At 41.4% G+C, this 26,361-nt stretch overlaps 1 protein-coding gene across 6 annotated transcripts in view; it reads left to right on the top strand.

Moving 5' to 3' along the window:
• The window catches only part of tjp1a (tight junction protein 1a), a 67,600-nt gene that overhangs the window by 20,936 nt on the left and 20,303 nt on the right, over positions 1-26,361 (top strand). For 2 of the 6 annotated variants that reach the window (XM_080025680.1, XM_080025682.1), the window contains exons 2-21: positions 4,923-4,979; positions 6,027-6,151; positions 6,377-6,479; positions 6,834-7,167; positions 8,045-8,151; positions 8,837-9,005; positions 9,695-9,830; positions 13,815-13,957; positions 14,568-14,673; positions 14,818-14,968; positions 16,448-16,556; positions 16,682-16,901; positions 18,561-18,745; positions 19,114-19,209; positions 20,074-20,100; positions 21,952-22,034; positions 22,367-22,577; positions 23,564-23,664; positions 24,162-24,515; positions 25,509-25,763. In XM_080025680.1, coding sequence (XP_079881806.1) covers positions 4,923-4,979; positions 6,027-6,151; positions 6,377-6,479; positions 6,834-7,167; positions 8,045-8,151; positions 8,837-9,005; positions 9,695-9,830; positions 13,815-13,957; positions 14,568-14,673; positions 14,818-14,968; positions 16,448-16,556; positions 16,682-16,901; positions 18,561-18,745; positions 19,114-19,209; positions 20,074-20,100; positions 21,952-22,034; positions 22,367-22,577; positions 23,564-23,664; positions 24,162-24,515; positions 25,509-25,763 — 3,072 coding nt within the window. The remainder of the gene's footprint in view (positions 1-4,922; positions 4,980-6,026; positions 6,152-6,376; positions 6,480-6,833; positions 7,168-8,044; positions 8,152-8,836; positions 9,006-9,694; positions 9,831-13,814; positions 13,958-14,567; positions 14,674-14,817; positions 14,969-16,447; positions 16,557-16,681; positions 16,902-18,560; positions 18,746-19,113; positions 19,210-20,073; positions 20,101-21,951; positions 22,035-22,366; positions 22,578-23,563; positions 23,665-24,161; positions 24,516-25,508; positions 25,764-26,361) is intronic. The other 4 variants (XM_080025684.1, XM_080025685.1, XM_080025681.1 and 1 more) reach the window with 3 other exon arrangements.

Raw genomic sequence — 26,361 nt, forward strand, 5'->3', positions numbered from 1 at the left:
TCTGCTCACAACATTACTCATTAGATGACCTGACTGTCACCTGCTGCTTTGGCAAGTTCCTTCTCAAGTAGTTTTTATGGTACTAGTCTCTTTGCTTAAGTCAATGCGCCGGACCTTGGTATGTGTGACTCAGGTCCACCTGTTTATGGCAGTTTCTGGCCCATTGCTTCCGTTTCCCAAAAGTTCAGTGATGCCCGTCTCTTTTCATTTTGCTTGCTGAATGATAGCAAACTGATTCTTAATAAGTTGATAGTGTGCACTTACTATTTGTGTGTGCACTGACTATAGAGACTTATCGGTACCGGTATGTGTTGAACACTTGCATGCCAGACCTGACACTATTTATCCTAGCTTTCTGCAGCAGTTTATTATTGTCTGTGTCATCACTAATTTTTCCAGGCAGTCCATCAGTATGCCCCAAATAACTGTATTAGACTTTGCCTTTGAAGAGCCTCAGCAAGTTGTTATCAGCTGTACTTGACTGTGTGTTATGGGGCCAGGCAGGGCCTCGGCCTGAACAAAGATGCCCTGTAGAGTGTGTGTGTGTGTGTGTGTGTGTGTGTGTGAGAGAGAGAGAGAGAGAGAACACGTATGTGTGATTGGTGGCTGCTCTTTGTTTCCCAGCCCTGGGCCTTGCTGGCCATGGCTCAAGCCTGACTAATATGGATGTAAAAATACACTAGGCTGCCGTCAGTTTGTGCAACATCAAGCACACCATTGTTCCACACAACTCTGTGACTTCAAAGATAAACCCCATCCTTTGTTTCCATCAGAACTTTATATTATTATTGTATTCCAGAAAATGAGACACACTTGTGTCCATGTTTGTTTTGGCCAGTATGTGCTCTGTGATCTTTGTTTTTTGCATGATCTACAATGTTCCTGTAACCATTATCAAAATACAGGAGATAATCAAATACTGATTGGATGTGGAGCTGCAGCTGGTATTTCCACAAATATTTTTTTTTTGTTTTATAAAAGATGAGACTACATCTGCCTGTCTCACCCTCATACCATTTCAATTAGATGTTGATATTAACTCGGTTAAAATTAATAGTTTTTTAAATTTCTCATATCTCAGTCAATGTAAAGACTTGGGCTCTGTCTGTTTTCTAGCCTGCAGTGCTTATACCTCACACTTAATCAGCCATCCTGTAAATCATCACTTGGCATTGCCATGAGTAATTACTGTAATAATCTCATCGGAGAGAGATGGATCCTTATTCCCAGTGGAGTAAATACTCTTAGAGACAGTTTGTCTCCTCAACCATCTTGGCTGTCACCAGTTTACCAGATGTGTTTGTAAATTATTATCAGACCTCAGTCATGTCTTCCAAGTCACAAAATTACAATCATTTTCAGCCCTTTGAATGTGATGGGAAGTCGACTCCCATGCAGCAGTATGCACAATATATTAATAATATTAATTTTGACAAAAAAAAATCACTCTTTCTTTAATACAACCCACTGAAATTAAATTGAAGTCAGGCTATCAATCTGTTATTGATATGACTCACACGCTTGACCTTAAGACCTCTTACTCAGGGCAGCATGGCTACGCCCTCATGGCTCATACACTCACACACTCTGTAAGCCCTCCCAAGACTTACGGTCAGTGTGTGTGGGTGTGTACAGAGATGTGGGTGTGTAAGACTTCACTGTTTTTAGACGGCTTAGATTTGGTGGAGCAAAATAGGATTTACACAAGTATTTTTTTTTCACTCTACGCTTGCTTTTCAAGACAGAGGTAGTTCAATGGTTAGCAGTGTTGTTCATGTGTGAGTTATAGAAATAGATAAAAAGGAACACGTCATTTAATATGTCATCCCCTTCAGTTTTATGTACCTGTCCATTGGTAATATATGTACGTTCTATAAGCATAGCACAGCCTTGTTCTCCTCCTCCCTGCCTATCTGTGCAGCCCACAGTTCAAGGACAAGGCCACCTGCCTGCCTGACCGCCTGGTCACATGGGCCCAGCATTACTTGTTGTTTCTCATGGAGTAGCCCCCCTCTGTCTGCCTGGAACTGTTGGATGAATGAATGGATGAACGGATGGATGAATATATCACAAAACGCTTTGGAGGAATGGATGTGTTTGGGAATGTCAGGGGGAGCCGTGCTTTTAAATGGGTCAGGTCCCTTCACACAATAGTGGCGTTACTGTGGGAGTCGTAAGGGGCAGACAGGAGAGGGGGGCACAGATAGAGCAGGGGAACACCCAAGCTTTCTCTGCCAATTATGGACATAAATAACATCCACACAGAGCGGCCATGGAAATCAGGGTCAAAGGGTTAAATGTGTATATTTTTTGAGGTTCAAGCCAACAGGACTGAAAGGAAAAAACACTGCTATAAACACACAGTCACTGCTAGATTAACAAATGTGAGAAGACCTATAGTAAGTGCATCATATGTTGGTGTGTCTACTTGGCCAGAGACCCCAAAACTTAATTGTGGGATTCAGACCAAAAGTGAACTGTGAAAAAACAGTGAATGGGATTCCACATGTTGGACGGCTCTACCTCCACACTTCTGGGTTTTACAAGAGAGCTCGATACTCTGGTATTGATATTACATTTGTATATTGCTTCTTGTTTGTATTCCCAAATATAGTTTGTGTAGTTTATTGTCTGTGAAGATAACGGAATACAGCAACAGATCCCACTTAAAGAAAACGGAAGCAGGAAATGTTTGACATTTTTGCTTTGACAATTATTCAAATGAATGAATGAAATACTGAAAAACAGCTAGCCATTACTGTTTTTTTCATAACTTGTTTCAAAAGTCATAAAACTCTTTATTTTTATGGTTATTTTTTTAATCATTTGTAAACAAATTTAAGAAATCTGAGAAATCTGTGTTCCATTCGTCGTGTCTTTTCCCGAACAAACCTAGAGTATTGTGGGTCAATACACACCACAAACAGGCTCATCATCAGCATGCTCTTGGTCTGTGTCCTGAATGATCACTGGCAGTATATATTGCGGTGTGAACCTCCTGTGAACTGTATGGTTAAGGAAGGTGATGACAGTTATGATCATGATAATGTGTAGGACTATGATGAGGGAGATGCTTTGAGGATTAGGTGATGATTGAAGGGTGAGGGAGACAGATTATCACGATGAAAGGGTGGACAGGCGACATGGCCTGTTATTTTAGAAAGCTGATAATAGGAGTGATCGTAGTGGAGCATCATGCTGCCACGTGTGTGCTGGTGTTTATGTATTTTACTTCCCCCCTGTCTGTCTGTCTGTCTGTCACATTGGACTGTGCTCAGCACTCTGCCACGGACAGCCCTGCAGCCAGGCACACTGACTGGACAGCAGTGATGCTTCATCAGCTGGAGGGAAACAGAGTAAAGCTGTAATTTAAAACTGAGGGTAGCAAAGCACTCTGGGAGTTACAAATAGAGGACTGTCTGATAGTAGTAACACACTATAACAATCCTCAGTGCTTCTCGTGGGAAACCAGTTAGGGGTGTAAGTTACGAAAAATCGATATAGATCGATGTATTTGATTGGCCAAATATTAAATTGCATTGATGCAACTCGCCCAAACATCTATGCATAAGGCCTGGCCGACTTTCATAAATATGCTTTTATTCATTTAAATATCTAAAAGAGCTCGGCAATAAAATGGTAAAATCATATTTTAGTGTTTGTTTTTCGTTAGTTTAATGTAACAACAGATTGTGTTAAATGGGCATAATATCCACTCATATCGATCGCAGGCCACTAAATCTAATCCAAGTCTTATCATGGCATACTGTGTGATATTGCCTAATATCATATTGTTGTCCAAATGAATCGATCAAATAACGTATCCTGATGAAACCACTAGCGATGTACACCCCTAGAACCTACTTATGGTAAATCAAAGTACAATACTGACAGGCTGGAAGACAAATAAACAAAATAAAAAAAGAGAACCTAATACTAAAAGAAGAGTCGTGGTGCATAAAGTGAAACCTGCATGAAGTAATGAGTGAAAGCAAAAAGATGCCCCCCTCAGCATCAGTTTAATCCAGTGTGGCGGTCATTGGAGCAGCTCAAATCCCTTCATTTGCTTCAGCTCCCCCAGGTGACCCAGCCTGGAATAGTATAGGAGTGTTCAGTCGGCCTTCTGAACCTCAGTCTGCCAGGCTGTTTACTCACGTTGCTGCTGTCATTCATAATCTTTACACATGTAGAGTTTGAGCACTCCAGGACCTAGCTATGCAAATGAGAAATCAAGTCTACCTTGCTTGCTGGTAGCCAAACAACTGTCTTGTTAACTGAAACTGAGCAGGATACGGAAACACTATGTGTGTGCGTGTAGTTTTTCGGCCCTTCGGTGTCATTGAAAGCTTTGTATAATGAATGTTTTGTTTGCAGAATGTTTGCACAGTCGGTGACATTTTGTGTGTGTGTAATTTAAGGAGGTCTTTCACGAGGCACACGTAAATATTGTCTATGGCTCTCATTGGTTGAATCATGTTCGGACCTGTTTTGAAATTATGAAACGCCTTCCAAGCGAGTTAAGACAAGTAAGAAATACACATACAGTTTTGTCATGCAAAGTCACACGATGCATTTTGGTGAGCACTTGCTTATTTTTTTTTCTTTACAACTTCTAAGAGAAGTGTTGAGTTAACAGATGTTAGTCTCTTACTTTCATGTATGTGAAAAGGAACGCACGAGACGATTTAATATAAGGCATTGCAATATAATACCACCCCTAACTTTTGCCTAAAAATGACCATAGAGCTATCTCAAAACCTTACAGGCTCCAAATGAACACCAATGGAACATTATGAGCTCCACAAAGACTGTATTTGTTGCATGATTATTTGTGGATGGATTTAGAGCATTTGGATAATACATATATGTACCTAATAATACATTGGTCTCAAGATACTGATCCTTTCCCTCTTGTGTTGCAGAGTGCAGCGATGGAGGAAACGGTCATATGGGAACAGCACACAGTGACACTTCACAGGGTAAGTGTTTACAACTCTTTAATCACACTACTCTCCCCTTTCTTCTCTTGCTACTTGTCTGGAATCCTACTCCCCTACTGTTGTTGTATGTCTTCTTCTGTGGTCTTCACTTTTCTTCTTGTTCCTCTTGCCATTACATCTCTGGCTCTGTGCACTGGGCCAGCTGCAGCAGCAGGATGTGTGACACTGAAACAATAGTCAGGGATTCCAGATGGCAGGAAACAAGGCAAAGGAAGACAGAAATCAGCATCCACTTCCTTACTACTTCATTTCACTTCCTTCCTGTTGGGCGACACACTCTTTCTCCTTAACACACACAACTTATCCAGGGATCCAAGGGATGAGAAGACGTTTACTCCATGTGTACTTGTTGTCCTGCGGAAAAGTCACACGTATATCATGATAGATTATACACAACTGATGGGCACACTTATCAGATCAATCAAACGATTTCAATTCAAAAAGCCATATTCCCACCAGAGATAGCTGATACATTAATAAACGCGTTGTCTTTCACGTTGAAATTCTGAATGCACTTTTGCTTTGTGACAGTAAACTGTAGTTAGTTGGTGCTGTTGTGCCATGGGATTGCACAGAGCACCTGTCTAGACTGGCCTGCTTGCTGTAATCTAATTAGTAGCGGCTTTATTGAGGCTGAAGGAGCAGCCCAGTGTGGCCTGCGGTTCTCAGTCTCTGTCGGCTCTCTCTAGTGTTGTTGTGGGTTGTAAGATTTGCCTTTTACATCACTTGCTCCCATGGCGCTGGCTTTTGCGTAAAATACAGCAGTCCTCAAAACCTCCCGAGAAAAATAAAATTATCTAAACAACTTGCAAATGCACAATTTTATTCTCATCTACAGTTTATTTACCGGTCTTTTAAAGCCCTCTTTCACTGCACATACTATTTCACTTAAATAACAGCTTTACTGGTTATTAGCATACAGATAGCATATAAGGCTGCTTTTTATTTACACCCAAGCTAAGGCCAGGTCTAATGTATCTTCTGCTCAAGCCACTCAGTGTTGTGTGTGTGTTTCTGTGTGTCTAGGCCCCAGGTTTTGGCTTTGGCATTGCCATCTCAGGCGGACGAGACAACCCTCACTTCCAGAGTGGGGAGACGTCCATTGTGATATCTGATGTGCTTAAAGGAGGTCCTGCGGAGAATCTGCTTCAGTAAGTATCTGAACGTTGTTGTCATCCATTGTTTGTGTCTAAATAATCTTTTTCTGTATGTAAATATTTACTCAAGAAATAATTGTTGACCCCAGAGTTAGCTAAAGTTAGCTCTGTCTCTCTCTAAGACAATGTCCACCATCCTTGTATGAATTGGATAGATTCACATAGATCTCTACAGTCTCTACTTTGCTGATGTTTATTTTTGTTGTGTGATGGTTTCAGAGAAAATGATCGAGTGGTGATGGTCAACGCGGTCTCTATGGACAATGTAGAACATGCCTACGCCGTGCAGCAGCTCCGGAAAAGTGGCAAAAATGCAAAGATAGTAAGTTTAACACTGAAGATAATTTGTGTTTAGATTATTCCAGTCACAGTGACCCATGATGGTACAGAGCATGACTGGGCATCGGCTCAAGTCTAATCACTGTCTTACAGAATGTTTCCTGCAACTTTAAAGGTGCACTATGCAGTTTCTGAGGAGGCTTAGTTAGTTTACGAAACATATTTTCCTGTGAGAAAAGGTTCGTTCAGTTATGAGAATATACCTTAGAAAAATGTTCACTTCTCTGACACACTCAAAGTTACATAGTGCACCTTTAATGACACTGTCATGTTTTAGCCTTAGCCCCCTATAATAAATGCCTCTCTTTAACACTGAAAATCCTGTCTATTCCCAAAGACTATTCGTCGGAAAAGGAAAGTGCAGCTGCCCGTCTCGCGGCCAGGGGACAGGGAGACGATGTCGGAGCACGAGGAAGAGGACAGTGATGAGGAAGAGGAGGGCTACGAGCACCACAGTGGGCGTGGAGGTGGTGGAGGTCCCAGTGCCTATGAGGGGGCCAGCGGGGGCACAGACACTGGCAGGCGTCGTGAGCGCAGCAGCAGCGGCAAGCGGGAACACAGTGCCTCGCGCGAGAGGAGCGTCTCACCGCGCTCCGTCAGCCGATCACAGTCCTCCTCTGCTCAGCCCAGGCCCGCCAAGGTCACCCTGGTCAAGTCACGCAAAAATGAAGGTAGGCCAAACAAACACGATGCCCAAAGCACTTCTAAAAAGTTTGACCGTGCATATTGTTATTACTTAAAGGTGTAAGTAAGCAATTTTTTTATGTTAATATACGTGTTAAATCGCTCTAATTTCGTACAGTGATCACTTATATAGTGTGCACGTTTCATGAAGCGGATCTCTCGGTCACTCGCTCTGCATGTAATCAGCAAATAAACTTTTCGGGATCCCACTACTGATAACCAATCAGAAGAGAGAACGCTACAAACCGGCACCCGTCTCACTGCCGGTGCACGTGCAGAGCGACAGATGGGTGAATGTGTATGCGCCAACAATGGCGGTGCAAAAATCCTTCCCAATGTCTGTTTTGATGGGTTTTATCATGTTATATCACACTTATGGATCTGAGATGATGCTAGATAACTCACTGCTTGAAGACCGCAGTGCATTAATGTGGTGACGTAGGGACAAGGGAGGGGACTGCTAACTGCAGTCACTGATAGGAAGTTAGCTAAACTGACCATTCAGCTTACTGAACCTTTAAAGGTGCTACGAGGAACTTTTAAAATATTTCCGTAACGGTCAAATTTTTCCTCCTGATGATCATGAATTACATGTAACCGCAAACGAGAACATCAGTGTAAAGAATACTATTTTTCTATCGTTTTTCTTAATGCCTTTGCTCACTCAGGAACAACAGCCAGCGTAGTAAAAATACCTACCGCTTTTGTCAAAGGGGGTGCAAGAATTAACACAGACTGAATGTTCCTCGGAGCACCTTTAACACATTCAGGACTTTCTCAACTTTACTGGTTCTTCTCACAGTAAAGATCAGTCAATATATTTAATGTTCCCGCTAATGTGACTTTGTGTATCCACTCTGAAAGCAGAATACGGACTGCGGTTGGCCAGCCACATCTTTGTGAAAGACATCTCTCCGGAGAGCCTTGCTGCCAGAGATGGAAACATCCAAGAGGGAGATGTTGTACTTAAGGTGAGAGAAAAGAGAGTAGTGTGTGTGGAGGCCCATGAGTAAGACATGTGAAACACAGAAAAAAAACTATTAAATTGATTATTAGAATAACCGTAAGAGAGACAAATGTTTTAAAGAAATGCTTTTATATAACTACGTTAACAAGAGTTGGATGGTGAAAGAAAGAGAGTATCAGGTTTGCTTTTTCCCTGAAAACTCTGACTAGTCTTGTGTAGAAAGTGGCTCAGAGAGCGAGGTCCCAGTTAATTAGTATGCAGTGACACGCACCAGCAGGAATACCACACATTCCATTATTCCTTTGAATTTTTATCCCCTCAATCTTTGAGGCGGGAAAAAAAGATCCTCCTTCACAGTAAGGAGACGCGTCCCAAATCCAATTTAGTGTATCAATTGTTCGGAAAGGGAGGCCCAGACATTTTCGTAGTTGAAATGTGATGACAAAGACGAATAGAACATAAATATTTGAATAGAAATGCTAAATGCTTTTTCTGTATACAATATATGTGATACAATACAACTTCTGGAGACTCATAATTATAGTTTACATTTTGAAACTTGTTTACAGCCTCCTCTACTTCTTCTATTTAAGACATAATTGTTGTTCATTTGCCATAGTTGATGATGGCATAGTTTCAAATGGTGTCTATTCAGTTCTTGTGCTGACCCACTCTTCTTCCCCTGGCAGATTAATGGCACAGTCACAGAGAACCTATCACTGATAGATGCCAAGAAGCTGATTGAGAGGTCAAAGGGCAAGTTAAAGATGGTGGTGCAGAGAGACGAGCGAGCCACGCTGCTCAACATTCCTGACATGGATGACAGCATCCCATCAGCCAATAACTCTGACAGAGATGGTAAGACAACACACGTAGCTTTGCCTTGTAGCTAGCATTTACCATGTACATTAGCTCAACGTGTGTTTATATTTTACAAGAAGGTATTTGCAATAATTATGTTTTTCTTATTTTCAAGGTGCAGTGTGTAGAATGTTTTGTCATTTTTCAGAACAGACTTGGTAGAAATGTAATATGTTAAGTATGTTTTAATTAGTATATAATCGCTTAAAAAAATATTTCCTTTAGAATAAGCCTTTTATATCTACATAAGAGCGGGGCTTGCCACCATGGAGGCCGCCATTTTGCACTGCTAGGATTCTACAACAGCGCAGAATGGAAAAACTTAACGGCCATATGCATTTTTTAAAGTGGGTGTCCTGGGGAAATGCACCTGTTGGAAGACCAAAATACAGTGCTATAGAATAAATAACTAAATATATCTTCATCACTTGATATTGTGGAAAGACTTGAGGCACTGGTGGATGATTCCATCTTTAGTAACTAGATTCTTGTCTTTGAAGGCCACTGTAGCTTCTGTTATTATTCGTAAGCGATGGGGTTACCTGGGGAGCATGGCATTCTTAAACTTTCACCACTAGATGATGTTAAATAGTCAGATATTACACACTGCACCTTTTACCTCTGTCTTGATTTACGTCATTGATAAAATGCTGATGCATATATTTTTTTAATTTCAAATTCCTCAGACATTTCAGAAATACATTCGCTAACCTCCGAGCATTCCAATCGATCCCACGGAAGAGGTAGTAGATCACGCTCCCCGGACAGGCCCGAACCATCGGACCCTCTCCGTCAATCACCTCGACAGATCAGCAACGGCAGGTAAGCAAAGTACACACACACACACACACGTGTACACACAGCTGTCGCAGCGTGCCACACTCATACATACATAATCCCAACACTTCCATCTTCACTCATCATGTGTACGCCTACAGGTTAGTAGGTGCTGAGTAAGGGCCTTGCGCCACTAATGCATAAATCAATATCTTAAAGACATTGCATGCATAAACCATCACATTCCCCTCTGGAGCCATCACTGGGTTCCAATAATGAATTGCCGTGGGAGGGATTGATCACTCGCCTCTTGGTATTTTTTTTAAATATCTTTTTAAGCTTTTTTCTGTACAAAGAATAACCTTCAAACTGAACAGGACCGTCTCAGTTTTATAGTTTTTTAGAGTCGCTCACTGAAATCGTGCACAGTTTTTAAATATATTTTCTATATATTTTAACACATTTTTTCATGTTGGATTACTCATGTACATCAATGCTTAAATGAATGAAATGCAATTTAATGGAAATTGTGTGTATATACTGTGACATTATGATGTTTCTTTTAATTGATTTTCATTTCCATACTGTCTCTTTGTCTTCCCCTTTTATATCGCAAGTTGGAGATTCCAGTAAGTTATCTTTCTCGTAGTATAGAGGTTGAAGTAGCTTCTTTCTCGTAGTTTAGAGGTTGAAGTAGCTTCTTTCTCGTAGTTTAGAGGTTGAAGTAGCTTCTTTCTCGTAGTTTAGAGGTTGCGTAGCTTCTTGTAGATGACTAGCATGTAGATAGATGGCAGAGTAGAGCTAGATGAAGACATGCAATTGAAACTGTAGTTGCTGTCTGTCAGTGTGGAGCTAGAGAATTGTAAGCTTATCAGGTAAAAACAAGATACTGAGCGTGGGTGGTGAAAGATGAACCCATTTGTTAAAACAGGGGTCACAGGAGTGAACCAGGCTTTGCCAGAAACAAACCCATGTTAACACTGTCATTGGCTGCCATGAGAAGGGACACAAAGTGTGTTGCTGGTTTCTGATCACAGTAAATGGCGCTGTTTGATGCTGTGAATCAGGGCCCCGGATACTGTCTGCCTTCAATCACTTGTTCTAGATTGAGCTGTCATAGTCTTGTACAACCAGACCTCCATTTCATCTTGTTTAAAACAGCTTTAGTGTGTCAACACAGTGGGCTGTCACTCTCCAAAAAAAAACACTTGCTCCTGAGAATAGGTTTGTAGCCATCTTAAAAACAGACCAGGAGTGCTATTTCAGGAGGCTGTCATTTTCAAAGTGACTGCATATCAAACAATTGCAGTTTTTTTCCAGACTTCTGTGGCCTTGATGACATGGAGGTCGGACTATATGAAAACTGCTGTTTATTAAAAACTCTTGCTCAAAAGAACAAACTGTATCACTAAAGCACAGATGTACAATCTCAGATTTACCTAAAAAACCAGTAACCTTATTTCAATATGACTTGCGTTGCTTGTTTTGCATAGACCACACACTTAACATAACATAATATAACAGTTGTTGTAGCTAGTTCTGTATGCTGCTGCTAGTTTAGCGTCCTGGCTTCCTAGCTGCTAGTCAGTCATTTTCATATGACTAGAGTAACCTGCCATTTTAACCAATCTAGCACATTGTGTCGGACTGTGTAGTAATCAAACTTGTTTCAATGCAGGATGAGGGCAGGTTCACTGTTGCACAGATTACTTCCAATGTAAGTGAATGCATTACTCTGGTAACACTAACAGCCCAATATGTTTTTGCATTTATCACTTTAATACTTTTGTTACTCTTTCCCTTTGTGTACCAAATATATGTCCATCCAGAAGTAATACAATCAAGTCATTGTTATTGTGGTGTGCCATTGCACACTTTGTAGATTTGTTTAATCTCGTATTGGAAGAACATTTCATTTAACAAGAGAAGTTGCCGCTGCTTCTTTTGTGGTTGTGGTTTAAGTAGTAATTGAGGAAATCAAAGACTGACTGTCACTAGACAGACATGAGGGAATGTTTTTACCATCTCCTAATTTAGAAGTGGAAAAGGGAATTTGACATACTTCCCACAGTGCTTTGCCCCAAGCCAGATGGTTCGTTTAACCTGATTGGCTGTCGGGCTTAGATGCATTCCTCTGCCTAGGGCATGACACTGCTCTCATGTATTTGAATACAAACAGATCAGCATCTCAGTGAGCATGAGTAAACTTTGTTTGTAGGCAAAAGGCTCTCCCTGTAAATTGTCTTTCAAGGAATTTGATAAGCATCATGGTTCAACTTGCAGACACATTTATGTGAGTAATTCCTTTTTGGTTTAAAATATGTTTTTGTTTTTCTTAATATGTTTAATTGTGTAACATTGTTTAAATGCAAAAGTTAAAATGGTGCGTTTGGAGCTTTTTTTTGTTGCAAAAATAATATTAGGATTTTGTTCATCTGCAAATATTTTGATGTTTGCAGATGGATATGAAAATATGGAAATTGTCAATTTGCTCTCTTTTTCCTGTACCCGTACTGTAAGAAGGTGTCTGCGAAGGGATTGAACAAAGACTTCTGTCAAATAGCGTTTGGCAGTGTGAAGCTTTTTTTCAGCACCATTCTGCAGCATGGAAGAGCAGATTTAGGCCACAACACTCTCTCTCTCTCTCTCTCTGTCCTGGGCTCTTTCTCTTTTTTCTCTCTTTCTCTCTTGTCCTTCTCTCTCACACTCTTACTCTCATTCATTCAACACACACTCACACGTTCTGTCTCTCACTTTCTCTCTCCCGTTACAAATCTGTTATTCATCCTGGGGCTGCAGCAGCTCTCATTTACCCTTCTCCCTCCACAACAAACCCCCATACAGTTCTCTGCTCTGATGCTGATTCTGCTGACAGGTGAAATTGAACAGATCTGATTAATGTATTAACATGGATGTGAAATAAAAGCTCCTGGACAAATTCAAGCACATAGAAAATGCCTTGTCTGTTGTGGAAAATATTGTGTTCAGTCACTGCACAGCTTACCAACCGCAAGTATCATTGTAGCTTACCAACCGCAAGTATCAAACATCATTGTCATTGTATGGAAATGGATGTTTATATAAAAAAAAATTGCATATGTGTTTTTATTGTAGGAATATGGATGACTGTATATTTTTATACTGCACAAGCAAAAATGAAAGACTGTGCAGTGGCACAGCCTGCACCTTCACATTCTTCTGGAAAAGCTTCTGAATGCAGCTCAAGTACTGTGCCAGCAGGCAGTCATGTGACCAGATTGGAATTCAACCATTGTTTTAGGCAGCAGAGCCATTTTTACTGTTAGCCTTCTAGTCTCTCTCGCTCTCTCTCCCTCTCCCTCTCCCCCCTCACAAATTCACACACACAAACACTCTCACACAGTTTTCCTCTTGTATATTGTATCCCGGTTAAACAGGAACTTGGACCTAAAGTATCCTATCTAAAGAGTTTATATTGGGAGACCTGGTCAGATTTGTCTTTCCCCGTCTGTGTGTGCTTTTGCTGGAAGGGTTACTGAATGGTTAAAAGCAACAAAAAAGGGAGTGTACATCTATCTTTGAGAAGAAGAATGTAGTTTGGAAAATAAAACATTTATGTCTCTTCCAATTAAAGTTAATATCACTTTCTGGTTGGGAATATGGGTTGCCTTTTGACATACTGCATACACCACACAGTAAAAAAGAGAAAGAAAGGAAACCATTCTTAACAACTGTAAACTGGTGCTACTTTGCATGATCTTCTTGACAGAGCCGAACATCCTTCTTTTAATTGGTTATTGTCTTCTCGTGCATGCGTATTCCATGTGCCCTTATCGCGTAATCCATGGTCAATGCTATTTCCTCTTGGGTTCATGTTAGTGTCTGGGTCTTCCTGGCGATGTCGGCCATAGGACAAACCTATATAAACACTTACAGTATACATGAGGTCATTCTTAAACACATACAGAAATCCCCATAGATTGTTGCGGGCCATTTCGAGGGGTCCACTCATACTAAATTCCCATGTGTTTGGTTGTTGTTTTATTTCAGCCATCGGAGTCGAGATGACGTGACGAGCGTGTCCAAAGCAGGGACCATGTCCACCCCGATCAAAAGCTCTGATGACGGTGTCTTGTCACAGGCCAGTGACCCGGCCAGCTCCAGAGATGACAAACTGTTACCTCCGCTGCCTGGTACAGAAAGCTCCTTAGAGCTATAGGGGTTACTGTTGTCTCCTCATGTTTGTCTCAGCTTCTTACCACTATCAGGTCTCAGTCTGCAAACCGCTGTAGTGAAGTCAACTTTGCCAGTATTAAAAAAAAAGTATTAAAATTAGAGCCATTTTAAAGAGTTTTTTTTTAAACTTTGAGTTCAGACTGGCAGTGTTCATAAACCCCTTTACACTAAACTCCCCTGTTACTGTTTGAAGCGCACAATCTATAATTAGATTTTTAGTGTACTGTCTAATCAACACATCATTGGACGTTATCGTTAACTGCAAATGATATTTTCACACAGCTTTCTCAGTCTTCACAAAGAATGACTAAATTGATAAATAATAGATGATTCTTAAATAGCACTTTTCTACAAACTCAAAGTTGTAGATAAGTGTGCATAATATTGCAAAACAATGTTCATCGATTTTAAGGTTGATGATTTCACTTGTACTATTGGGTTTACTGTTACCCATGAGGACATGGCTAGATTTTCTAACTAAACTGAATACAGCAAGGAGTACTGGTGTCCTTGGCACGGCAGTGACTGTTTTTTCTTCAACGTACTTTGTTTTGTATTTGTGTGCAGAACCAAAGCCAGTTTATGCACAGCCTGGTCAGCCTGACGTGGACCTGCCTGTTAGTCCCTCAGACGCCCCTGTACCCAGCGCTGCCCATGACGAAAGCATCCTCAGGTAACTGTCCTACAAGATATTAGCCCATCTGTTATATACTTGAAATCTTGCCTGCTTGCTTGCATAGCTGACTGATGTGTGTCTCTAGAATGATTGTCTTTATAAACCATGGTTTGTTGCTAATCTACTTGTGTTCTCCTGCAGGCCCAGTATGAAGCTGGTCAAGTTCAAGAAGGGAGAGAGTGTGGGCCTGCGCTTGGCGGGAGGGAACGACGTGGGCATCTTTGTGGCCGGAGTTTTGGAAGACAGTCCTGCTGCCAAGGAGGGGCTAGAGGAAGGAGACCAGATTCTCAGGGTAAGATGCACTCCCATCACTTCACCAACCGTTGTTTTTTCTATGACGCTACCATATTTTTTTTTATTATTTTTTTATTTTTTTTTAAATATTGTTGAGGGATAAAGAGGATCCCAGTTTTGTTGGCCATGAACTGTACTGTATATGCTTCACCAGTTTTTCGACCTCTGCATGTACATGACAAATATTTCAGAGAGGGAGAATATCGAAAAAGGCAGAAGAAGTTCAGTGGCTCGGAAGGAAAGATCATTTGTTGTGTTGCTTGTGTTGGATTCAAACTTATTAGACAGCAGGTCTAAAAATTAATCAGGTGTTATTGTCACCATTAAAAACAGCAGTAAATAATCAGTTGTTCAACTATGTAATCCCATAGCCGCAATGCTTTTTATTTCTGTGGAAAAGAGATCTTGGGTAAACAGTGCAATGTATCTGTCAGTCTGTGAGTCATTCTGGACTCAGCCTCGTGTCAAAACTCCCCTTGTTTCCAGTGTGAAGACACAATGGAGGTTGTTCATGCACTCTGACCTCGGAACAGTTGACTGTCTGTTTCACTAAACACTAGAGTAACATTGTTGGTGGGATGATGATGGAAAGCCCTCTTGATGTCAGCGTTGGATCCCTTCTGACGTGATTATACAGCAGCCAAGAATTACACCTGCTATGTTTAGTACTGTGTGAAACTGTGACATAGTGCACTGTGCAGAACAGGCTGCATATTATTTACCCCCTCAGTTTGTTTCCCCCCTCCTTGACATTAACATGCACTGACTGGGTTTATCTGATAAACAAAGATGTCCATTACCTTTTTCTACTTCTCTTTGTGAATCTACTGTGTCTTGTGTTCCTCCCACTCCTCTGTTTAGATCTTTTTTTGTGTGTGTGTGCGTGTGTGCGTGTGTGTGTGTGTTCCCGCCACTGAACAAACACATCTTAGAGACTTCCAGGACATTGTTTTCCATCCCTAGATGGCTTCCCTTAGGTCACAGTGTGCTAGTGCAGATAAAGACGTCAGGCCCTCCTGTTTTCTGGGAAGGATAAAGGCTTTCTTTCTGAGGTTCAGTGATTCAGTCCATGTGTTCTGGTTCCCTTGCTGCACCCTCGAGCCGAGTCAATAAACAGCAGCTTATTGTGTTAGGGACAGCAGCAGGAGATGAGAAGGAGGGGGTGCAATTGTAGGGGGAGTACATACTAGCCCTACTTCTGTTGAGCAACTTTTCTTATGTTATCCATGTGTTGGCTACAAGACATGTGTTTTGTAGAAAGACATTGTTTTGAAGTTTAAAAACAGGTGCAGAGAAAGTTTAAATCCGGAAGCGTTCAACAATATTAAGCACTAAACGTTGATGATTTGAAATCACATTAAGGTCAATTCGGCCTAAAAATAACAATTGATAGATATTTTTTTAATATGATAGTACACTAGTCCCTTCAGCTTAACTGTAGTTGATTTATTCTATGTCTTCTGTTGTTCTTCTGTAGGTGAACAATGTGGATTTTGCTAACATCATCCGGGAGGAGGCCGTGCTGTTTTTGCTGGATCTCCCGAGAGGGGAAGAAGTGACTATTCTGGCTCAGAAGAAGAAGGATGGTGAGTTGTTGAATTATAAATGACTGTGTTCGTAGTCTAAAAATCCATCAGACTTTAAAAAAAAAACAGCCCATTTAAAACGTTGCTTTAATTAATTTCCTTTTTTTCTTCTTTTTTTCTTCTAGTGTATCGTAGGATAGTTGAATCGGATGTGGGCGACTCCTTCTACATCCGTACACATTTTGAATATGAAAAAGAGTCACCGTATGGGCTGAGCTTTAACAAGGGCGAGGTCTTCCGTGTAGTAGACACGCTCTACAACGGCAAACTAGGCTCCTGGCTCGCCATCCGTATTGGCAAGAACCATCAGGAAGTGGAAAGGGGCATCATCCCCAACAAGAACAGGTAAAAGACGTTTGAAGCCACGCCTTTTTACTACTTGTGCAACTCGTCCTCCTGGCACTTCATGAATGGGCAAGGGTGGAGGCAAAGGGATAGAAGCATTGTGATTAAGCTGGGAGTAGCTAGGAAGGACTTATAATTTCCTTTTACTGATTTATTTAAAAGTGATACGATGAACTTTCAGTCTGTGTTAATTCTTGCACCCCTTTTGGACAAAAGCGTCAGTGTTTTTACTACGCCAGCTGGAGTTCCTGGGTGAGCATACCCATGACAAAGGCATTAAGAACAACTATATAAAAATAGCATTCTTTGCACTGATGGTCTCATTTGCTGTTACATGTCATTTGTGATCATCAGAGGAAAAATTGGACTGTTTCAGAAATACTTAAAAGTTCCTCATAGCTCCTTTAATCTACTGTATGTTTACTGTTTTTCTATGTATCTCTGTTTCATAGTCTGTTTTAACTGGTTGTGTTTGTGAAGTGAGGCCTTTTGGACACATCCTGTCTATGGTTTTATAAGGATCAACTGGTCTAGGTTTATGAGGACTTTGAGCGACCAGTGTGACTGGGGATATGTAGTACAGATCACCATCTAGCCCTAGAGCATTGTTTTATCTAGGCCTGTCTCTATACAGCCTTCCCCCAGCCTCAGGCAGAGTTTACACAGTGATTCTTCACCGTCATGCTGACAGAACAGACATTGTTTTCCACATGCTGCATTCATTTTTATCACATTCATTAACCATTGTGAAATATATTTCAGGTTCTCGGCCAAGTTATAAAACCCACCTCCCTGGATTGTCTTTGTAAAAATAAAACCGTAAAATCAAAGTCAGCGTTCAATAATATTTGTTAACATACATCAAAGGAAGAAGGGGATTATCATTCAAATAATCCTCCCCTAGGCCCATTGCCTTACTCGCCCCCCCCCCCCCCCCCCCCCCCCCCGAGTCATTTTCCATGTAAAAAAATGTATTGACTGTTATGCAATGATTGAACTACATTAACTTTTGGAAACAGGCCTTTTATTGTAAATTCATAGTTTGTAAATATAGATCAATAGATACTTTATTCCATATGTAGTCATTACCTTCGGGAATCGAGCTATACATTTGATTGTACAAGCCTCAGCTGTATTAGAGTGGCTATGTAAAATGACTTGAACAACATAAGCATGTCCTCAATCAGTAATAGCGAGTACTCTGTAAACAGTTTGACACCCAGTTACACCTCAATTCTGTAAAAAAGTATTGCAGTAACAATAGTTTTTCTCTTTAACGCTAGTAAGTTAAGTTACTTTATTAGTCAATTGCTACATTAAAATTTGTCTTTTCGCATATCCCCTCTTAAGTTATCACACTTTGGAGGGGGTCAGAACGCAGGGTCAGCCATAGTACAGAGCCATGGAGCAGTTTGGGTTTAAGTGCCTTGCTCAAGGACACAATGGTAGAGATGATGGGCAACGTACATGTAATACAAGCCACATATTTTTTACAAATAACACCCTCCTGTCTGGTGCCGGGGATCGAACCAGCGACCTCATGATTACTGGTCGGCTCCTCTTGCCCTCTGGGCCATCCTACCACCTGCTGAATGATTTGATAGTAGTAGATTTGACTGAAGTCCTGACAGCTGACCTTTTGATCTCTTCTGGGTCCAGAGCTGAGCAGCTATCCAGTGTGCAGTACACCCTCCCCAAAACACCAGGGGGCGACAGAGCTGACTTCTGGAGATTCCGAGGGTTGCGAAGCTCCAAGAGGAATTTGCGGAAGAGCAGGGAGGACCTGTCGGCCCAGCCGGTTCAGACCAAGTTCCCTGCCTATGAGAGGGTGGTGCTGAGGGAAGGTAAGAGCAGCAAACCAACCTTATGAAAGGACTATGTGACAACAGAAATCAACTGGAGCCTCACAAACGTCCTTATACTTAAATTGTTAAGACCTTGTGAGTTTGAGCTAATCTTTTACTGCGGTACTGCATTCTGGTGCAGTCGTATAAGCTTTGCAGAGTTATTTATTGGTACAGTCACATAGTTTAAGCTACAATTCACACAGATATTTGGAGTACAGTTTGCTTCTATTATCTATCTAGCCTTTAATTATTACTAATGTTAGACATATGACGTTGGTAAAAAATTATGATCTGATTTAGTGTTGTGTTTATAAGTGTTGCATAATCTTAACCTTTGGTAATCTCCTCCTAATGTTCTGGTCCAGCTGGGTTCCTAAGGCCTGTGGTTATCTTTGGGCCGATAGCAGACACGGGCAGAGAGAAACTGGCCAGAGAGGAGCCAGACATTTTTGAACTAGCAAGTGAGTAACAAAGTACCCATCTTTGTGTAGTGTCCTACTGTGTGTCCTGCATTGAAAGAAGACCAGATTATTTTACACATTTACACATCACATATGGCTAAAGAAGACTGTTAAATTTATCAGCATCGATCAGATTTTGACAGTAGCGGTCAGAATCTAATAAATTCACAGGGCACTAGACTAACTTTTTTTTTACTAGTAGCACTGGTGCTACCAACGTTCTCAGTTGGTCGCACAAGCACATGGTCTGGTTGTGGCCCGTGTCTAAATGCTGGGTGAAACCATTCCTATTGCACACAAAAACCAGCCCGTTTGTTTGGTTTGGGCCAGTGAAAAAGGGGAGGCTAGTAAAGTAACAAGGACAACTTTTATCTGCATCCTGTTCCAGTGTTACCTTACCAAAACAGTAATGACCATGCACCCGCACAAATGCGACTAGGTAAACGGAAAATGGTAAACTTGCACACTCCCACAAGTGCATATGCTACCGATTTAGTCTCTGTCTAGAGTCCTGGTTCAACTCACTGTTGGTTCAATACTTCTGTTATGTGTCCTCCATTTTTTAAATCCAAACATAGCTCTACACGTCTGAATTGAACCTTGTTTATTTGGCAGTAAATAGTTATGCTCACTGATCAGAATGAGAGGATGGCAAAGTAATTCAACTGAAACATTGTATAAATACAACAAACACCCTTCACTCTTCTCCAAGCAGATCTTTGCTTCTCTTGCCTCTGCCTCTTACTTCATGAAATTGCAAAACCACACAAATATTTAGTAGACACTCGCATAAAAAGTCATTCCATTCCTTAATGTTATTTGCACAACTCCAGTGATGTTTGTGTAACTGTATTTTCTTTTCAGAAACACAACAACAACAAGGAGGGGAAAGTATGTCAGTGCATCAACTTTTATCTGTTTTATTTGATTAAATGATTGGCAGATAATCTGTAAACTGATCTTTGGTGTCTAGCTGACCTATAGTCGTTTAAACAATATGCATAGGGGAATAGCACTTAATTTGGGAATTTCACATTTTCATTGCAATTTGCAATAACAATTGTCTAGTGCATATCAACATGGCACACAGACAGACTTGTAAAATGAAACAGTCACAGGTGCAATATCATACTTGCAGCACACGGCTAGTTAACAATTGCAGACTCATTTTATCAATTCACCCCTTTATATTTGACTTGAATTCCTGACTGAAATTGCATAGGACCGGCAAAGAAAATATTGCTGTTATTAATGAAAATATAATTATTAAATCATTTTTAACAAGCTCTGCTTCATTAGTTTGGATAATACGTATGATGCATATAGATACTGGTTCAGGAAGATGTCTACATTTATGAGCATCGTGGTTTACATTTGACACATTTTTCTGTATTTCTTCTACACCTTTTTTTAACGGAATTTAATTGTTTAAGCAACTGTGTGTCATTATGATATTGCATGAGATTAGTGAATACTGATATATGAACAGTATTCTTTAATGGATACAGAAATGATATAATTCAATTTAGTGGTGTTCCCCTTTTTAGAATCATGTGGAAAGGCAACAGCAAGGCAGCATGTGGAGCTCTGCAGTTTATATGCCATGATAACTGATGTAGAATAAGTTGATTTTCAACAAAATCATAAGGGAATAATAAAACTATGCAGAAGAGACTAGGAATGTTGATTTGTATTAACCATATATCTGTGTTCGCATCCTAAACCAAATCTCACTACACTGTGCTTTCACACACACAGGAATATGGCCAAATTGTCACCAAATATTTAGATATCAGGTGTTTCTGTATGAAAGTTGAGCAAAATTGGTAATTTAATGGCTCACAGTTCAGACTATAATTAAACCACCCATGATGCTACGAAAGCATAGCGCTTATTGTATATTATACAGTATTATGGTGTGTGTCTGTGTGTGTGTGTGTGTGTGTGTGTAACCTTTTCAAAATGCAGTGATTGAAGTGTTTGGCCCCACATTCTTATTATTGACAGGGACAGAACCGAATCCAAACATTCAATGTTTAACAATGCCCCATACGCTTGAATATTGACTTGTTGCATGGCTACATTTATCCGCTGTTTTCAAACATGTGTTGAAGAGCAGATGTTGTAGATCATAGATGGAATAGAATGCTAGAAGTGAAGCCTCACCCCGTGATGTCTTTTAGTCAGTACGAAACTAAACATCCTGGTTAAATAAATGCCTTCTTTTGAACCTTGTGTGTCTAGGCAGGAAACCATTGCTTATCTTTATACAAATCATAAACCCCTCCACACATCCTTGCTTAAATCCTCAAGGCTTACAATGACACTGAATTCACATTAATCCCAAATGACCCTCATGCTCTTGTATGTGCATATTTCATGTCAACGTTTCTCACATTTTTCCTGCACCATGATCTATTCTGTTACATGCAGTTGCACGCAACACATTCATAATACACCACATTTAATTTCCCTAAACCTATCCCCCTAAATACCTAACCACTATTGCATGAAATGGCTGCTGTCCTAATTTGTTTTTTATCTAGCTGGTTTCATAAACGTACACTTGTCCTCTCCTGTATGGAGATTATTTTTTCTGTATTTACCAGCTCTATTTATGGGAGTCGACAACTGCACGCTACAAGGATCTCTAATTGGGGCACAGCCTGTGTTTATTGTTGTTGTTGTTGTTTTTTCTCTTGTGTTGATGCGGAGCAGTAACTGTCTGTTTGTCTTCTGTAGAGAATGAACCCAGGGATGCAGGAACCGACACGAAAAACTCCGGCATCATTCGCCTGCACACCATTAAACAGATCATTGACCGGGTGAGAGGTTCTATTCACATTAACTAACAAAAGGTAAAGATACAATCATCTACTGACAAATTTGTTATGGTAATGAAAAGATGGCAGCAAGCCTCAAAGTCATGTACATCTCACTGCTGCCCTCTGGTGTACTCTACTCTACACTGGTGTGCTATTAGCATAAACATCAACAAAGAAGTGAATTTTACTGTGGAAAGTTCACTTGATAAACTAATCCAGACTGATAACCCGATCTCTGTAAAAAGAAAGAAAACAATAAACTGAAGTAAACAGAAGGAAAATTTTCACATTTATAACCCATTTTTGTTTTCTTTTTATGTGTGTGTGTGTAGGACAAGCATGCAGTGCTGGACATCACCCCTAATGCAGTGGACCGTCTGAACTACGCTCAGTGGTATCCAATCGTGGTGTTCCTCAACCCAGACACCAAGCAGGGGGTCAAGACCATGAGGACCCGTCTCTGCCCCGAGTCTAGGAAGAGCGCCAGGAAGCTTTATGAACGAGCCCTGAAACTAAGGAAGAACAACCACCACCTCTTCACCAGTGAGTACAGCAGGAGGGAGGGAGGGATAGATTGATGGTGGGGGGGCTCCAAGACGAGGGAGGAGAATGGGGAGAGACTCCAGCAAAAGCCCCTTTCAGTTTTCAAGTAGTTTGACAATTGAGTGACACAGTGTTGAGGGCTTTGGCTCCGCTGCGCTTGTTATGACTGTCCCTGTTCTGTCAAACTTCTTTACAATAGCTTGCTCAGCACTGACCGTCACACAAGAGCACTCTGGGGGCCCCCTTTCTCAGCAGGAACTCCTCCTGTGAAAGTCATGTGGTGTGTGGCCATACTTCAGGGTTAGATATTTGAGAGGTCACAGAGAGCATGAAGATTATTCAGTCTTTGCAGCACACACAAACAAAATAGTCTCATGTTAAACAGTTGAAGAGAAGCACCCGTACCCCTAGACCTTAATTCATTGGATTGTATTCTTCTAAAGTTATTCACAAAATCAAGCCTTGCTAAATCAAGCCTTGCAATGATTTTGAAAAATGAAAAGCTGAAGTGTTTGAATATTTGGAATCCGGCCCGTATCGAGCATTGTGGGAAGTTATCCAAAACACACAAGACAACAGATTGTTTCCTGCCAAATTCTTCCATGATGACTTGTTATCTTCTCATTGAGATTGAGTGACAGGAGTTCCCAAATTCAGCATTTAGTATCTCCTCCTACTCTGTTGTGATTGTGGTCGAATCGATATGCCTTTACCATTTTGAACCCGCTTTATTTGCACTTGAGCAGCCTAAAATATGTTAATTGGGTAGGAACCTATGCAATTTGGAAGAGAAAGTAAAGCTATTACTTGGGAGTATTTTACAGGCGCTGATGCCAACCATATTAAAGTTGCATGTCATTTCTGGGTTTGATTGCCTATTTCAAGGAATATTCTTTGGTGCCATGGTTGTACTTAATAGCTAATGGAATGATTGTTACTAGTCTGGAGGAGATGTTTTTCATTCTCTTCCCTCTTTGTGTATTTAGCGACCATTAACTTAAACAACATGAATGATGGTTGGTTTGGAGCACTGAAAGAGACGATACAGCAGCAGCAGAACCAGCTGGTGTGGGTTTCGGAGGGCAAGGTAAGACACACACACACACACACACACACACACACACACACTAGGGGTGTAACGGTACTCAAAAGTCAAGGTCCGGTACGTACCTCGGTTTTGGAATCACTGTTTGGTTCGATGAAAAAAAGCAAAAAAAAAAATATATATCTTTGCAATAAGGAACATGAGTTTAATTAGTTAAACAATAACAGTTGGACATTTGTTAGCTGTCAGCGACCCAGCAAGTGTTTCAAATTAAATGAAACTTACAAATAAAATGTTTAGAATTTATTTTTTTTAAATATCAAAAAGGATACTGCTGCAAGTTCTCCAATAACCGGTTCGGTACTAATACGTGTATTGTTACACCCCTAACACACACTCACACTCTCTCTCTCACTCACACACACACACACACACACACACACACACACTCACACAACCATGTAGACTGTAATTAAACATTTTTCTCACCAGCTCTCTCTCTCTCTCTCTCCCCCCTTACCTTTGTGTGTGTTCCCCAGGCTGACGGGGCGGCGGAGGACGACCTGGACATCCATGACGACCGTCTGTCCTACCTGTCTGCGCCAGGCAGTGAGTATTCCATGTACAGCACCGACAGCCGCCACACCTCCGACTACGAGGACACGGACACGGAGGGCGGCGCCTACACTGACCAGGAGCTGGACGAGACACTGAACGACGACGTGGGTCCCCCGGCAGAGCCCGCCATCACCCGCTCCTCTGAGCCCGTGCGTGAAGAGCCGCCCGTCATCCAGGATCCCCCCGGCTACGCTGTCTACCCACCACACACAGCGCAGCCCGACCCCCTCAACCGCATCGACCCGGCCGGATTCAAGGCACCGGGGCCCCAGCAGGTAGCGTTTCTGAGAGCCGCCCGTCTTCCCTGTTGTCTGGAGGACGTGGTGTGCGTTAGAAGGGTTTTCTGGAGGCGCTATTGAAGTGGCACTTCTTTTTTTCTTTTTTTTTTCGCAGTTATTCTACTGTCTACTAATCTTTACTGTTACCAAGCAATATATACAGTGGCAAAAGTGGTGAAACCTTTTGTGGTCAGGTATTTATCGAACAAATATAAATATATTATATATAACATATATACATCTATATTTATTATTCATTTATTATATGATATATTTATTTTATCTATTTGCCTTTCTGTGTTAGTGGATTGATATATGTGAGCGTGTGTTTTTTATTTTTGAAAGGGGTGAAGATTTACTGTTACTCTTGTACTCTGTATTACCACAAGCTGTCTTATTGGTGTGACTGTTGCTGATGTCACTGGGAAAAGAAACTTATGTTTGTCAAAAAGTGTCTGTACCAGTACTCACCTATGTGCACTTCTTACCTTTTGTTTAACCTGTGATTGGGACTGTGAAGCTACAACACAATACAGTATTATTATGTGCATGTTGGAAATACCAGTGTTAATCCAGTGTACCTGTGAAATGTATTTATCCAAACCCGATTGGCCTTTGTGATTCCCAAATCCAAACGATTGTCGTCTCATGATGTGTTATTGAACATAAAAGGGGAGCGAGAAAAAAAAACTACTGTATTGTAACCGTAGAATTAAAATCAACTTAGTGTGCTCTAACAACGAAAAACTTGTCCTGCTGCTAATTCCTAACATCTCACGTGCTATTGGTCAAATATACAGCTATTGTTAAATGTTGGAGGAAGCGTGTGATTGGCTGAAATCCGGTGTGTAAGCTTTTATATAGGCACACAAGTAAGGAGCAGACCGTTTTGTAGAGGGCTGTAAAGGTGGTAGGCAGCACTTTGTTAGCACTGCACCGTAGCACAGTGTGTCAGCGCGTGTTATTAAACATTTCTGAACCACTTCACAGAAAGCAGAAGCCGCTGCCGTCCCTAGCCTCCCCCAGCAGCAGCAGCAGCCTGAGACAGTGCACCCTGCTGTCGACGTTACTGTAGAAACTGTAGGGGGTGTGAGCCCTGACGAGGCTCCCGCTGCTCCCCACAGCCAGCCAAGCCCCAACCCGGAGGCTGCTGGCTCGCTGAGGAGGCCCACCCCAGAGCTAGCCCCTCAGAGCCTCACACCAGAACCACCACAGTCTACCGGACCTGCCAGTCCAGAACCAAAGGTATCCAATCATCTGACCGTCTCTGTGGAGAGCTCCGTGACCCGGCCCGGCCCGGGTCTGACCTGGCTGACCTCCTGTACTGCTGCTGCCTGTCTACCTACCTACCTGCTGCCACGCTTCTCTCTCTCTCTCTCTCTCCTTCCGCCCTGCATGTCAGCTGCCACAGTGTTGCCCCAGAAGAGACAGAGATATGTGTGTGTGTGTGTGTGTGTGTGTGTGTGTGTGTGTGTGTGGTCATTATTGTGCGTGCAAGAGTGTATGTCTGTGCACGTGCCAAGAGTGCGATCAAATGCCGGTAAACAACAGTGGGCTTGGAGGTTATGGCTGCGCTGATATGCGTACATGTCACATATAGAGGAGCAGTTGAAATCCTTTGGCTCTCACTGTTGCTTATCCTCTTTGCATGGCTGCAACATGTTTGCCTCATTCTCTGTTAACCACTAGAGGTAGATCCGTCTGTGCTGTATTTATTAATGCAGATTGAATGGATTGTTTTCTTTGTAAAAGTTGCCATTAATTTTCCAACCGTATTATCTGTTCTGTCCTACCTTTTAAAACGTGGCCAGTTACAAACACCACCTAAACACAAATGTTTTCC

This window comes from Ammodytes marinus (assembly GCF_949987685.1).
Source record: "Ammodytes marinus genome assembly, chromosome: 1".
NCBI classification, from domain to species: Eukaryota; Metazoa; Chordata; class Actinopteri; order Uranoscopiformes; family Ammodytidae; genus Ammodytes; species Ammodytes marinus.